General features: G+C 53.1%; 1 protein-coding gene across 1 annotated transcript in view; it reads right to left on the bottom strand.

Moving 5' to 3' along the window:
• The window catches only part of Iffo2 (intermediate filament family orphan 2), a 46,678-nt gene extending 37,002 nt beyond the window's left edge, over window positions 1-9,676 (bottom strand). Inside the window, exon 1 of the mRNA XM_021161151.1 lies at window positions 8,747-9,676. Coding sequence (XP_021016810.1) covers window positions 8,747-9,396 — 650 coding nt within the window. The 5' untranslated portion in view covers window positions 9,397-9,676. The remainder of the gene's footprint in view (window positions 1-8,746) is intronic.
• Between the last annotated feature and the right edge of the window lie 5,191 nt (window positions 9,677-14,867).

Genomic DNA, 14,867 nt, shown 5'->3' with positions numbered 1-14,867 from the left:
CAGCGGCTATCCACGCACGGCTCCTGAGGTCAGATTGCTCACCCCTTGTGCAGAAGGGAAAGCTGAGGTTTGGCACAGGAGAGCTGTTTGCTGTGGGCTCCCTCCTCTGAGCACGGTGTACAAGTTAGATCTGGGGGCTGACTCACTGGGTTAACTCTCCCCTAGCCCGGTTCCCTCAGTGGCTCAGTTTTAGCATCTCTACAATGGGCTGAGGACGGAACTCACCCCACCCCCCCAGGGCTGGAATGAGGTTCCATGAATTGGATGCATGTGACCCTCTCTGAATGCGGCCTGGTAACAGGTGAATGCTGTATAAATATTTATTTATGAAATGAACTAAAGAAAAGCTTACCAGGTTCCTAGGCATGGGCATTGTTTGACAGGCACTTGGCACATGGCAGTGTCATATGACACATCTGTCAGCCCCAGACATAAGCTCTAGGAGCAGAGGCTGCCATGGTCCCCAGCAAGAGACAAGAGAAGTCCCGTGACCATTTCTTTTTTTTTTTTTTTTTAAAGATTTATTTATTTATTATATGTAAGTACACTGTAACTGTCCTCAGATACTCCAGAAGAGGGCATCAGATTTCGTTATGGATGGTTGTGAGCCACCATGTGGTTGCTGGGATTTGAACTCCGGACCTTCGGAAGAGCAGTCGGAGCTCTTAACCACTGAGCCATCTCACCAGCCCCCGTGACCATTTCTTATGCCACAGCAAAGTTTATAATGTGACCAGAAGCAAAAATTGGGGGGGGGGGGNCCCCAGGCCTCATGTTGCCCTCAAATGTCCCGGCTCCTTCCTGCTTGTTGTGAACACATAAGATGCTTTCAAGCCATTATTAGGTCCCCTAGTTGCCTAGGAGTATTTACAGAGAGCCTGGGATACACAGTCCACCTGCCTTCAATGCGCACCGAAGAGCCCCTGTGCCTTCCCACTAAACTGCTGCCTGGGGCTGAGACTGTCCAGGGAGCTGTGAGCAGGTACACCCATCTGTGGGCCCCTGTGGCGAGAGCACTCAGCAAGCATCTCACCGGCAACCCAGAGACAGCCCTGCTCACCTCCCCCAAATGAGGGTCCTCTTGGGGGAAGGACTGTAGGACAGCTCAAAGTCTCAGCTGCCTGGTGCTGCCAGTGACTGACTTGCCACCTAAGAAGCCATTGCTGCAAAATGACAGCAGGACGCCTTCCCAGGCCAGTCTTCTATTCTGCCACCCGCCAGGACAAAACTGCAACAGGCAGGCACTGGGGAAGACCCAGCTCCTGCCTCCTCACCTCAGGCAGTCTTTATCAGCCTCCAGGTGGCAGCAAGTGAGTTCACAGCAGGGGAGAGCCACAAGGCCCAGGGTCGGAAGGCCTACTGAAGCTACTGGAGACCAGGAGGAAGCTTTTATGCCTCACTAAGCCATCTTGCCAGCCCCTCTTCCTTTTGAGACAGAGTTTCATCGTGAATCCCAGGCTGGCCATGAGCCTTTTTATTCAATTTGCCTTGTAGCCCAAACTGGCCTTAAACTTTCCACAATCCTCTTGTCTCAGCCTCCCAAGTGTTGACAGACAGACAGACTGAGGTGTAAGAGAGACAATGAATCTTGTCAAATCCAGACCTCTCCAGGAAAGTCACAAGGAACACAGAAAGTCATGGGCATGGGCAAGCCCGTCCCCACCTCCCAGGGGGCCAACCTGGGAAGGCCTAGCACCCTTAGGCAGATCTGTGCAAGGACTGGACTCCACAGGCTCAAGCAGCCCACGATGGAGGGGAGGGGGCTCAGCCAGGTGCTTTTGCTAGCTTTATGCTGGGTGACAGTTCCTCTTGTACCAGTGACTGTATAAGAAACCACACCCTGCCTAGGAAGGCATCCCATCAGCCCCTGACAAGGACAGGAAGGTGCTCCCCTGACATGGACAGGAAGGTGCTCCCCTGACGTGGCTAACCAAATGCTCACCAGCCGAGGCTCCCACCTGGTCTCAGACTTTCCCTAAACCTCAGAGGATGGTGTACCCAGAAGTATGTCCAACCCCTAAACTATTGCCTAGTTCCCAAGCAGGCACTTAGTGCTCAGCCTACACAGAGCCAGTCCAGCCCCCACACCACCCTGCAAACTCTCCCCACATAGCTCTTTACCTCAGGTGTAAACCCTTTCTGTAGCCATGTGAGCCCACTGGCTCCTGCCACTTCCTGATACAGAGCTTAGCTTTCCCCAGTTGATCCAACTGATCCATTCTGGCTTTTTGAAACAAGCTTACGTCGTATCCCTGGCTGTTTGGAACCCACTGTACAGCCCATGCTGTCCTCAGACACATGGAGATCCTCCTGCTTCAGCCTCCCTAGCACCGGGATGACAGACATGTAGACACATGGCACCACAATGAGCAGCCTTCCCATTCTATTGATGGGGAAACTGAGACTGGGAGAGGCTCACCACCTTGCCCAGACTCCCACAGCTTTTCACTATTGTGCTAGGCCTGGGCATCATGCCAGCTCACAGAATTGCTATATCCGGACTGAAGCTGTGCCTTCTAACTCCAGATGTTGACCCTTCCTCCAGTAAGCCAGACCCCTAAGATGCCCAGCCTGTGCCACCTGACCTCTCTGTCTCCTGGGCGCCTAGTAGCAGCCAGCAGCCAGCAGCCAGACTTGCAGTCCTCCCAGACTGCACAAATATTTATTCAGTGTGGACTCTGATCGGTCTGACTGAGCACTGTGAACATTGAAGGAAGCTGGGAGCAGCAGAGCTGCCAAGCACTGGAGAGCAGATGCATCCCAGCCTGTTAGGGTTAAGAGTGTGGGGGCAACAGGGTGGGAGGAAGTGCAGTCTCAGCGGGCTCACACATTTACTACTGAGCGCAGGGGAACCAAGGGTAGGAAGTCCTGTCTCAAGACTCCATCCATCTGTGACACAAAACTACACAAAATGCCCGTCTGGCATCATGTCCCCATTGCCAACAAAGAGGGGCCCGCAAAGTCCCAGCCCTCCAGGATCTGATACCCAGCGGGGCTCCGATCAGTTCTGCCGGAAGCCACGGAATCCAGCTGCAGCAAAGGATGCATGCAAGAGAGTCTGCTAGAGTCTGCTCTCCCCTTCAGTGTCCTTCAACAGCGACCTGACAGGACACGTGTGGAGATTCAAGCCAGAGACCAAGTGCTTGCAAGCATGTTCGAGTTTTGTGCACGGGTACATGTGGCTGTGCACAGCGGCTGGGGGTGGGGGTGGGGGTGAGTAGGCATGCATCCGGTGGGGCCCCAGCGGCAGCGGCGGCAGAAAGCCTCGCCTGCATTCCTCCAGGAAGGGAGGAATCTTCAGAGTCAGCTGTCCCCTGGTTTCCCTTCTTTTCTGGGACCTCCCTCCCTCCCTCCCCTCCCTCTGGCTCTGAGAGGCCTTCCCAAATCTATCCCCCAGGGAGATGCCTAGCTGGCCAAGAGACTTAGTAACCCGGTTCTTCAGTGAACTGAGGTCCTAGAAGGAGGGGATATGGGTGTGGATTCCTTTAAGACAAAGGGCTGGTGTGGGGATCGAGAGTTCCGGAGGCACAAATCACTCCCAGAATGGCCGAACTGCCCTTCGGCAGGACAAAGAGGAGGCCAGGCTTCCCTCCACCCCCAGCACCGGCTCTGGCGCCTTCCATGGGACACAGACAGAGGCAATGTGTCCTGAAATGGATTTGTTGGGCAGCCCAGGGCTGTGCCCAGAGGACCCTATAAATTAAGGGAACAGACGCTGTGGGCTACAATAAAGAGCATCCTCAGACCTTCCCAGGCTGTGGGGGCCTTCACTGAAGAATTAAACTATTTTCCCCCAGCATCCTCTGCACAGAGGGGCAGGCCCAGAGAGGCCAAGAGATTTGCCCATGGTCAGACAGAACGGCAGAGTCGGGATTCCAACACTTTCACATCATCTTAGGGTGCCTCACTGAGAAATGAAAACCCCTATTATTAAAGGACCCTATTATTGGGAGCTCCAGAAATGTAAAAAGTGCCAGAGGCCTGGGGACAATCTTCTGAGACAGTCTTTGGAGCTCAGAACACTAAGCGGCCAGTACCCACTTGCTGGAGGGCCTCCCTGGGACATGCTGGGAAAGTCAGGGACACTCCAGCTGCCCACTTAACATCCCCTTTTGGAGCCCTCCATTTTAGCTAGGAGCCCAGCCCCTTCCGTCTCACAGTCAGAAATAGCTGTGACAGAAGTCCCTCCTGTCCAAAAAACGAGCTTTTTTAAAAGACTCTGAGCACAGCAGCAGGAGAAGGCCTTTGAGAAGGCCCCGCTGGAGGCAGATGTTAGGATGAGTTAGGATGAGAACAGTGGCAGTTAGTAGGGCTTCCCAAAGCCGGCTGTGGATGGCAGCCCCCCCTAAGCCCCCCCACCAGGCCTCAGTTTCACCTCTGACATGAACGTTCACAGATGAATTGGTGATTTCTTTTATCAATAGCAAACCTGTTTCTATACAGACTATCCTTTAGAATCATGGAAGAAAGAGTCTGTGGTTGGCCTGGATCAAATATCTATCTGGGGCTCAGCTTCCAACTGTCCCCAGACTCACCCATGAAGCACCTTACTATGGGTTCAGGGGATCTGAAGGGCCCACCAAGATAAAAGACTACAAGGGTCCCTCAGATGTTCTGGCAGCCCTCCATTGCCCCAAATACCAAGGACTAAGCCAGCCAGGAGCACATAAATTCTGCCTGTCTATCTGCATCAAGAGTAGAAAGCTGGCCAGCCTGTAATCACAGGGCCTACAGGGATGGGGCTTTGAACCCTGAGACACTAGAAAGTTAATGGCAGGTAGCTGGGCTGCCTGTGCCAGCAATTGTCACTTCCTGGAATGGTGGCAACAACTTCCTCACAACATAAAACTTTTGCTTGACAACCATAAAGTGACCCACCCTCCTTCTCCAATAAATGAACGAGGAGGCTATCATGGGAACACGTCATGGTATAGATTCTGGCCATCCAAAGTGGAGATGCCCAGAACCTATAGAAAACACAATAAACACAAAGTCATCTGAAAAGGCAAAAAGATCAGCCATGACACAAACCCTGGGGATCCCCCAAGGGAGTCCAGGTCCCTCGGAGACTAATTCAGAAAAGGCATGTATTTCAAGTTCAGATATTTTGTCAGGATTCTCCCGGGGGAAAGCCCCCGACTTGCAAACTCAGAACAAGAGATCTTGGTGGACTGGGTGGTGACAGTCAGCAGTGTTTGTTTTGGTTTCCAGATCAACGCTTCACAACTTTGCCCTCCATACAGCCTCGGTGACCACACTTCCCACGCGGTAAAGAGCAGGTTGGGCCAAAGAGAAACCAAAGAAGCGGTGAGCAGAGTCAGGGCGGGGGCACGCTGGGGCCAGAAGCTCTGCTCTGGGTGGTGTGCGCACTTAAAACTTGGAACCAAGACTATGTAAGGTGAAGAAACAGACAAACCCATACCCATCTGTGTGTGTGACTTAGCAATCAGGATGGATGCTCTACAAATACACACAAGCACAACACATCACTAAAACACGGCCTGTGTAAAAGAAGTCAGGTACGGAAGACCTCGGATCATGGGATCCAGCTTTTGAGTTATTCAGAAAAATCAGATGGGCAGAGACACCGGCAGGGACTGCTCCAGAGGGGAGCTGTTTGCAAACAGACAGGAAGGAGTTTGGGGGTGTGTGTGTGGGGGGGGGGATGGGAGTGTTCTAAAAGCAGACCCTAGAGATAGGTACATTGCTCTACATTTTCTAAAAATCACTGCTTACTTAAAACTTGGTGGCTTTAAAATGGACCGATTCTACCTCAGTGAAACCAGAAAACTACAGGTGCAACGTGGCTAGGAACAAGTCCTCAGACGGAACCACAGACACCTGCAGCCTCTAGACCTAGCTATACATTCAGCTTACCACTTAGTGAAGCAAGCAGGAGCCTCTGGGGTCCTCTGGATGGATGCAGCCCTGGAGCCCTTCCCTCTCCAGCCAGGACCTCTCCAGTGCTCAGCGCAGGGTTCCACACTAGACACTCCAGGAAGCCACTATACCTTTGGTACTCTAGGGACCTGGCAGCTAAACACCTTGGTCTCATCTCTTGAACTGTGACCTCTTCGTAGTCAAAGAACCGGAGGTAGGCTAGCAGCTCAGATATAGTTACTTATTGCAATCCAATATCCCATCTGCATGCTAGATAAGTAAGTGCTCTAACATGGGGTGTCACCTACTGACAAGCCTCCGCAGCCCCTCTCACATCGCGTAGCCCAGAGATTTTCCTTTTAACCTTTTTTTTTTTTTAAGTTTTCTTCCAGGAACAAAACTTGTAGGGGGAACTCCATACAGCGGCCAGTAAGAACAGAATGCTCTTCTGTATGTATTTATATTGTGGACTCGAATACACAAATTAACTTGTTCTAGGTTCAGTGAATGCAACTGATGAGGCCATGAGCAGAAAATCAAGTGTCTTGTCACACTCGGGTGGGCCGGCAACTGAATAAGCAGCCTGCTCGGTCAGCACGTGATAGTCTCCAGAGAAGGAGGCTTTAACCAGAAGCCAACTATTTCAAAGTTAGCATGCTGGTGGGATCAGGTACATCGACATCAATGTATAAAAGCAAGAACACTTTCACAACTGGACTAGCATTTTGATGTATTGGGTTTTTTATTACATTTATGTGTGTGTGTGCATGTGTGTTGCGGGTGCATTCATGCCACAACAAATGTGTGGAGGTCAGAGAACAAGTTGTAGGAGCAGACTCTCCCCATCTACCGTGTGGGTCCCGGGAATAGAACTGTGGTCCTCAGGCTTGGCGGCAAGCACCTTTACCTGCTGAGCCACCTCGCAGGCCCTCGTTGTATTTTGTATTAATTACCCAAGGAGCTTTTTCTAAAGTATCATCAAGAAAGCCTGGGACTTCAAGGAACACAGCTGCTGTCCAAACCACCTTGCTTTACAGGTGGGGAAACCGAGGCCCAAGCAAGGCAGAATGCTGGCTTTGGAAAAATCTAAAACTTTGAAGCAACTTCAGAGAAGGAAGGAAGGTGTCCAGGAACCTCCCAGAAAGGCGGGAAAGAGAGATGCCCGCACCCCACCTGTCTCAGCAGGGCCGGCTCATTCCAGGACAGTGCCAGAAGCTGACATCACAACCCACACCCTGGGTGCAACCTGAACGGCTCATTGCTCAATGACAATCCTTCCCTCTCAAAGCCCGGGCTCAGACTTTCTATCACCTTAGTAGCCAGGGCCAAAAAGCACACACACAATTAAACAGACGCGGCGCAAGCCTGGGTCATGACTACACAGTCAAGGTGGCAGATAGGAGGGCCAGCCCAACCCTCCTCCTCCTTGAGTTTCACCATCCAAAGCAAGTGTCTCTTTCCCTAGTCCGCCCTGACGGGGATGACCACCAAGGGCAGAGGGTGGCCTCCCTAGGAGTGGCACGGGACATTCCCAAAGCCAGGGGAAAAAAATAAAATAAAATCATTCCCCCAGCAATCCAGGCCCTGCACGAGCGCTGGGGGGCTCCAGGCATCGCTATTCTCTGCTTTCACAGGTAAGAACATCCACTTGATGACGTCCAACATGGGCTTCATCCCTCTCTCCCTGGAGCACTGGCTGCTCCTTCTTACAGTCCAGATTTCCCTGAGGAGCAAAAAGGTTTCCAAATGGCTAACAATCTCCCCTGCCGGTGATGGGAGCTAGCACCTGACTTCTTCCCGGGGCAGTAGTCCTCAGTAGAGGGTAAGAGCGAAGGCCCAGGCCCAGCTTCCAGGGAGAGTTTAGGATTGAAAGGAATGGCCCCACTCCCTCATAAGTAAAGACAACAAAACCAGAATTACACTCAGCTGAGATTGGAGCCTGAGCCTAGAGGGCCCCTCCCCCACACAGACCTGAGACCTACGCACAGACCCTTCCCCTCCTCGTGTCAGGAAGCTGAGTAGACAGCTACTGTCAAGCAGGCTGCGGGCAGAAAGCATGTCAGTATTGCAGCCAGGAAATCTGAACTGCAAGGAATACACTGGCCATCTTGCAGGCAGTCGGCTCCTGACCTCCAGCGGGACCCCATGATCTGGGTCCACCCAATATTCTAACCCGTGAGTATCTCTTCCCTGGGGAGTGATTCCTTAGGCTGAATTCATGGGACCTATCCAATAAACCATGAGACTTGGGAGAGTATGAAGAAGAAGATGAATTTCTGAAAGGCCAGTGTCTGGTTTTGATTCTGCAAGCCAGAGATCTTGGCCTTAAAGACCCGGAACAAGATAGGCGACCCCGGGCCCCTAGGGACAGATCCATCCATCTTCACACGTGAGCTCATTAAGTTCAAGGACAAAAAAAATGATAATGAGCTAGTTGAGATTGTTTTCTCTTCACCTGCTATGGGAAAGGGAATCTACCAACATCTCGGGGAATACCTAGGCTAGGAGACACACCAGCCATGACTCCCATCAAAGGATCAAGTCTTGACTTTCACCGCGGATTAGCCAAGCTGCCTTGAGCAAGACACTTGGTACCTCTTCATCTCAGTTTCCTCATCTGCAGTATGGGGACAAGGCTGCCTCACACCGCACTGTCATGTGGACAGAATGAGATCACCACAAGTCCGCTGGTTATTACGTCCCTGGGAAACAATGTGCCTGGCCCCAGGGGTCGGCGCCCAGGTATCCCGCGCTCCCTGCGCTCGCTCGTGGATTTAGATGACCTAGTCCTCCCGCAGTTCGCAGCCCATATGCCAGGCCCTAATGCCGGTCCTGAGAGCGGCGGAGGAGGGGCGCATCCACTCACCTCCGTTTGTACTCGTCACGCTCGCGCTTCACCTTGGCCAGCACGTTGTAGAGAGCGCGGATCTCTGGCGTGATGGTGTCGATCTGCACGCCTACGCCGTCCGGGTGTACCCACGACACGCCGGGGCCCTGCACAGTCTCCACGCCGCCGCCTCCCGTGCGGCGCACCTGCGTGTAGCTCCAGATGGTCCCGGGCAGGCGACCGTAGTGCTGCGGGTGCGAGCCGCCGCCGGGGGGCAGGCCGCCCAGGGCCACCGCGTTGGCGTTGACGCCGGTGGCAGCGCCGAGGGCCTGCCCGCTTCCCGCAGCCGACGGCCGCAGCAGCTCGGGCCCGGTCTGCACGGCCTGCTCGCGGGAGAAGGTCTTGTAGCGCAGCCGCCGATCGCGTTCGCTCTGCTGCTGCTCCAGCTGTTTCTCCAGGAGCCGGTTGCGCCGCTCCAGCTCGTGCACCTTGGCCAAGAAGCAGCGGAAACGCACGTTGAGCCCTTTGAGGAGATGGATGTTGGAGCCCAGATCGTCCCGCAGCGCCGCCGTTACTGGCGAGGGCCCCGGCCCGGCCCCGCCACCACCGCCGCCGCCTGCGCAGCCGCCGCCCCCCGGCGGGCAGCCGAAGGCCAAGGCCATCTCTCCGAACAGCAGCGAGTTGACCATGCGCCGGCTGCGTGGCTCAGGGCCCCGGGCCCGTGGCTCCAGATGCGGCTCCAGCTCGGGGCCGGGCTCCCGGCGCGGCCGGGCCAGGGCGGGCGCGGGCTCCAGAGCGGCCGGGGTGGTGTTAGGTGCCAGATGCGGCTTCGCAGCGTCGGGAGAGATGGTGGGTCGAGCTGGAAGTCGCGGTGGCTGCGTGGGGCTGGTGAGGGGTCCGGTGCCTGCGCTGCGACTGTCAGAGCTGCTGTGGACCGGCCGCAGCAGCGGCTCGCAGAGGACTCTCAGCCGGCGCTGCCCCCTCTGCGGCGAGCCCCGCCCTCTGCAGGCACAGACCACGCCTCCAGGGCCCGCCCTCTGCAGACACAGACCACACCCCCTGCCTAGCCGCTCTCTGCGGGCCTAGGCCACGCCCCTTCCCGACCCGCCCTCTATAGGCGAAGGCCTAGCCCCCTTGCCTGGACCGCCCTCTGCGGACATAGGCCACGCCTCTCCACCCATTGCAGCTATTTCACCCGCTGAGACTCGGCTCCTAGGTCTCCAGCCCCGGCCACGCCCATAGGCCCTTGGGCTCCGCCCACCCACAAGCTGCGCCACTCGTCTGCGAGGAGCCTTTCGGCTACAGCTCAAGCTCCGCCCAGCAACGGCCCAGAAAACCCTCGCCTGCGTGCGGCGCTGCAGGCCTAGCGGGGTTCAGATAATCTAACGCAGTCTGAATGCGAAACTGCACCCGGGAACGCGGCAGAGCCGAGCACTGCAGCCTCTTGAAAAGGTGGACAGCCTGGGAAGCCCTCCACTACCAAGTCTGCCAGGCGGGCTTGACTACCTGCTTGCCCTTCCTCCGTGCCCCAAATTTCCCTGCCCCAGATTCTCAGGCATGCGGGTGACTGTGGCCTGCAAAGGTCTGGCAACCATAGTGTGCGAAGATGCATGAAAACCAGCTCCCCTACTCCAGCCTCCGGAGGGCTTGGTCGCCTTCCTGTCCCCTACCAGGCAGGACCAGGGCTTCTCGTAGCCTTTGAGCCCGCTAGTCTATGGCAAACCCAGAAGCGGGGATATGAGATAAGCTGGGGAAGAGAAATCAATGAGCCTCCCAACATGCTTGTCCTCACAACCCTGACTAACCACCCCTGTCACCTATCACCACATTGTCACAGTCCGCTGTAGCTGAGCCCAGAGCTGAGGGTCTGTCTACCCATCATTTCTCCCGTATGCCTTGCTGCAATATGGAGTACCACCTATTTGGAGGACACCTATTTGGACCCATCCATCCTCCATCCTTTCAGCCATCTATCCTTCACACTTACCACCCTAAAAACCAGTATCCCCTGCAATCTCCAAGTGTCTCCTGCACCCACTGCAAGCATTAGCACACAGTAGGCACCTATTTAAGTGTTATCCTCATTTTACAGAGAAGGTCGCTGAGACCTGAGTAGTACCACCACCTCAAAGCATACTCTACCCAGCCTTCCAAGCTGCTGGCCTTTGGTCCTCACCACAAACTTGCTAAGGGAAGGACCCCACCTTGAATGCCTGTGGCTTACACCGTCAGCTCTTAACCAGATATGTGGTATGTTTTAGATTCTTCCAGCCACATCTTTTTTCCCCCCTCACCGCCATTGTCTTGTTACTAGCTTATGTATCCGCCTTGTCTGCTTGTGTGTAAGCCTGTGGGCAGGTACCCTGTCTCACAGGACAAAGCCTTGGTGTTCTTTGTGACAGAAGAGAAAGAGTGTGGTGCTCTGGGTGGTGATCTGGGGTGGTGTTGTGTTGTGAGGTTACTGCTGTGTTTCAGGTTTGGTCTTGTTGCCCTCGCTCCCTGCCAAATGGACTTAGCTCTGCGCTCTGGCATTCCCTTCTGGTGATCTTTCTCCCCGGAACCCAAGCCTACCTGGTCACTCTCTTAACTTTTAGATCACGTAGTCTTGGATGCTGTCATTATCCACCCTAAAGAACCAAGAATCCTTTGCCTTGAAGCTGTGGCTCTTGGGCTCCTGTCTGGACTGAGAATAGAATTTTGAGAGGGCTGAGACACGGGGGTGGACCCACTTTCCACCCTTATGGCCGCTGGTCTTTGAATGCTCATCAATATGTCCTTTGATTCTGAATGAAGTCTTTGCGATTCTGTCACCCCTAGATATTCCCATATCACGATAGTTGCTGTAACTCTCCTGAGACCTAAGCTATCAACATTCGGAAAGTCATATAGGGCTTACTGCTATATCTGTTTGCTTGGTGTTAGTGTTTGGAATGGAACTCAGGACATCTCAATTGCTAAGCAAGTCCTCTACTACTTAAGCCGTACTCTCAGCCCTTAGTCTTTTTTTTTTTAAGTGCTTGCTTGTGTGTGTGTGTGTCTGTGTGTCTGTGTGTCTGTGTGTCTGTGTGTGCTTGCAAGCACACACATGCCATAACCTCAGTCCTCACCTTCCACCACCTTACTTGAGGCAGGACCGCTTGTTAGATACTCTGTATGCCAGGCAAGCTGGCCCTGGAGGTTCTGGCGATTCTCCTGTCTCCTCCTATCTTGTTATAGGAACACTTGAACTACAGATGCTTGCCACGGAATTCAGTCTTATATGGGTCCTGGGGATTTGAACTCAGGACCTCATCAAGGGCTCAGCATCAAGGGCTTTACCCACTGAACCATCTCCCAAGCCCCATTATTTAATGTGCTAATAAGGAAATGTATGTATCATGATGCTGCAAACTTGCTTTTTGAATACTTTGATGACTTGCATTTTAAACTGTTTTCGTTGCATGAATTTTGTCTGAATGCAAAAAAAAAAAATGATAGACTTTTTGTTTGTTCATTTTCAAGACAGGGTATCATGTATCCCAGGCTAGCCTTGAACTTGTGATCTTCCAGCCTCATCTCCCAAATGCTGAGATTACAGGCATAGGATATCAGGCATTGCTTATGCATCGATGTCCTGTGCAGGCTAGGCAAGCACTTTTCCAAAAGCTACAACAAAAATGCATCCTTTTGTTTGTCTGTTGACACAGCAGGGTCTTTCTATGTAGACCTAGCTGTCCTGGAACTCTAGATATAGACCAGGCTAGCCTTGAACTCCCAGAGATCTATCTGTTCTGCATCTGAAATGCTGGAATTAGAGACATGCACCATCATTGGCAGCCCTCATGCTGCAGTCCCATAAATCATTCTAAGCATGGGCTATAGTGTTCACCAGATGTCTGAGAAGCCCCTGGCACAGAAGGGGTTAAGGAGTCACACCCCCAAATTAGTTCCATACAGGCTTTTCCAGAAAATCTCTGTCCTACCAAGTTGCCCTAATAGGATCTGAAGCCCTCCTGGACAGGGACAGCTTGGTCCTGAACCCAGAGGAGCTCAGACATCCCATTGACCCTGGATGGACTCCTGCTTGGACACAGTCCTAGAGCGGAAGCTGAGGAGGGTGCCGAAGGGGGTGCTCCTGAGTGTGAAGGAGGAGATTGCTCAGTAGAGACCGGATCTGAAGAAGACCACAGAAATAGTATTTGAGATTGAAGGGCTCCAACACGGCCATACCAATGTCTACAAACTACAGAGCTGGGATGACAGGTAATGAGCCATGTGTCTCCTGCTCTTTGTGCCTAACAGCCCACCAGGCAGGGGACCCACAGCTTTCTAGTTTGCCTAGAACGTGGAGGTTTTCCTGATGAAGACATTCAGTGCCCAAACCCAAGATCAACGGCCCCACGCTGCAGCCCATATAGAGCTAGATGCTTCCGAAGCCACAGTTCCTGGTCTGGCTGCCTGTGTTGCCGTCATCCTGCACTTGGGTTGGGGTTGCTTGGCTTTAAGCAAACAGGGAAAGCCCATCCTGCACTGGGAAGCAGCTCCTACCTCTCTACCCAGCACCCCCTCTGGTGGCTAAATTCAGCCAACTGCCTCTCATCCCTCCCGGCTTCGATTTCTAGAACATTCTATGATTAGAATGTTCTTCTCCAGTGGCATGAAAGAGTGCAGCAAACCATCATGGTACCAAGGGAAGGGAGTGGCCATGAGTCCTCACGATGCCAGATGAAAATGTATCACCACTTGCACAGGCTCCGTTCTTGAGATATCCCCACGGCTCTTCCTCTCTCCCTCCCTCCAAGAAACAATAACGACAAGAGCAACCAAAAAAAAAAAAAAAAAAAATCTTGGCAGGAAGGGTAAGCTGAGCTCATCTGGGCTCAGCGGCACGTTGCACAAATCTCATCTTTCCTGGGACCTCCAGGCTACACACGGCTTCAGCTATCTGTTCACTCCACAATTATTCTGGGTGAGTTCACCTTCCTAGAAAAGGGTGTGGATCTCACTAAAGTCAGGGCACTGCTGGCTGCCCTGCCAGGGTTGATCTTGGTCAGCAGTCTTGAGGGAGCCCCCCACCGCCCCCCTGGTGGCTTCAGGCACCTTCCCAATGGAAGATGCTAACTTGGGTGCTACTGTCAGTATGGTTGGAAACAGGCACCACAGATGATTAACAGTGTGGTCTTGGTTAAGTTATCCAACATCCGTATGGCTCAGTTTTCCCTTCTGTAAAGTGCGGTGATGACAACTTACAGGGTTGCTGTGATGTGCTAATTGTCCTGTGCCAGCATTCTTCTTACCTTGTTCATGGGCGGTGGTGAACTCTGTGCCTGGCCCACAGCAGGCCATCTTGGATCACTCCATGGAGGGCCATAGGACTTGAGGGCCCTACAATCAGCCTCTGTCCCTGACTCCTACAGGCCTGACCTCATTCAGATGATGGGGAATGGAGAAACTGCAGACCCACACACAGACAGGAAAGCTAAGATCTGGTGGGTCATGGGCTCGGATGGAGTTACAGCATCTGAAACTCAGTGTGCTTATTATAGACAGATGGCAGAAAGGGTGGAGAGCTGTTAGCTATTGTCAGCGGGGGTCTCTGTAGAGAGCATCCTCAGGATGCAGTCATTCCTGAGGAGGAGGTGGTCAATAACAGTATCTAAGCTCAACTGTGAACCAGAGTAAGACCTTGCCATTCCTGTGGGTCTGGAGCATTGGTGTCCTTAACATGACCTTGTTCATGCCATGAATGCTCATTCACACATGGGTACGCTCACTCCCCAAACAGGACAGGCATCATGCTTCCTTTCCCCAACCCCATTTCTCATGAAAACATCACCTATCAAAGACAGTTCCTACAGATGGAAAAGTAAGACCCACAGGAGGAAAGGACTTAGTCAAGGACACAGTGCACAGAACAGCTCAGCTTTGAATGGAGTCCCATCCAGCCCCTCCTGCTCCGACTACATCCCTTCTCATAACACCTTCCTTTTCTTTTCTTTTCTTTTCTTTTTTAAGATTTATTTATTTATTATATGTAAGTACACTGTAGCTGTCTTCAGACACTCCAGAAGAGGGCGCCAGGTCTCGTTATGGATGGTTGTGAGCCACCATGTGGTTGCTGGGATTTGAACTCCGGACCTTCGGAAGAGCAGTCGGGTGCTCTTACCCACTGAGCCATCTC

Source organism: Mus caroli, chromosome 4 (genome assembly GCF_900094665.2).
Source record: "Mus caroli chromosome 4, CAROLI_EIJ_v1.1, whole genome shotgun sequence".
Classification (NCBI taxonomy): Eukaryota; Metazoa; Chordata; class Mammalia; order Rodentia; family Muridae; genus Mus; species Mus caroli.
The sequence above is the reverse complement of the archived record's forward strand: the minus strand, read 5'-3'. Positions and strand labels throughout refer to the sequence as shown.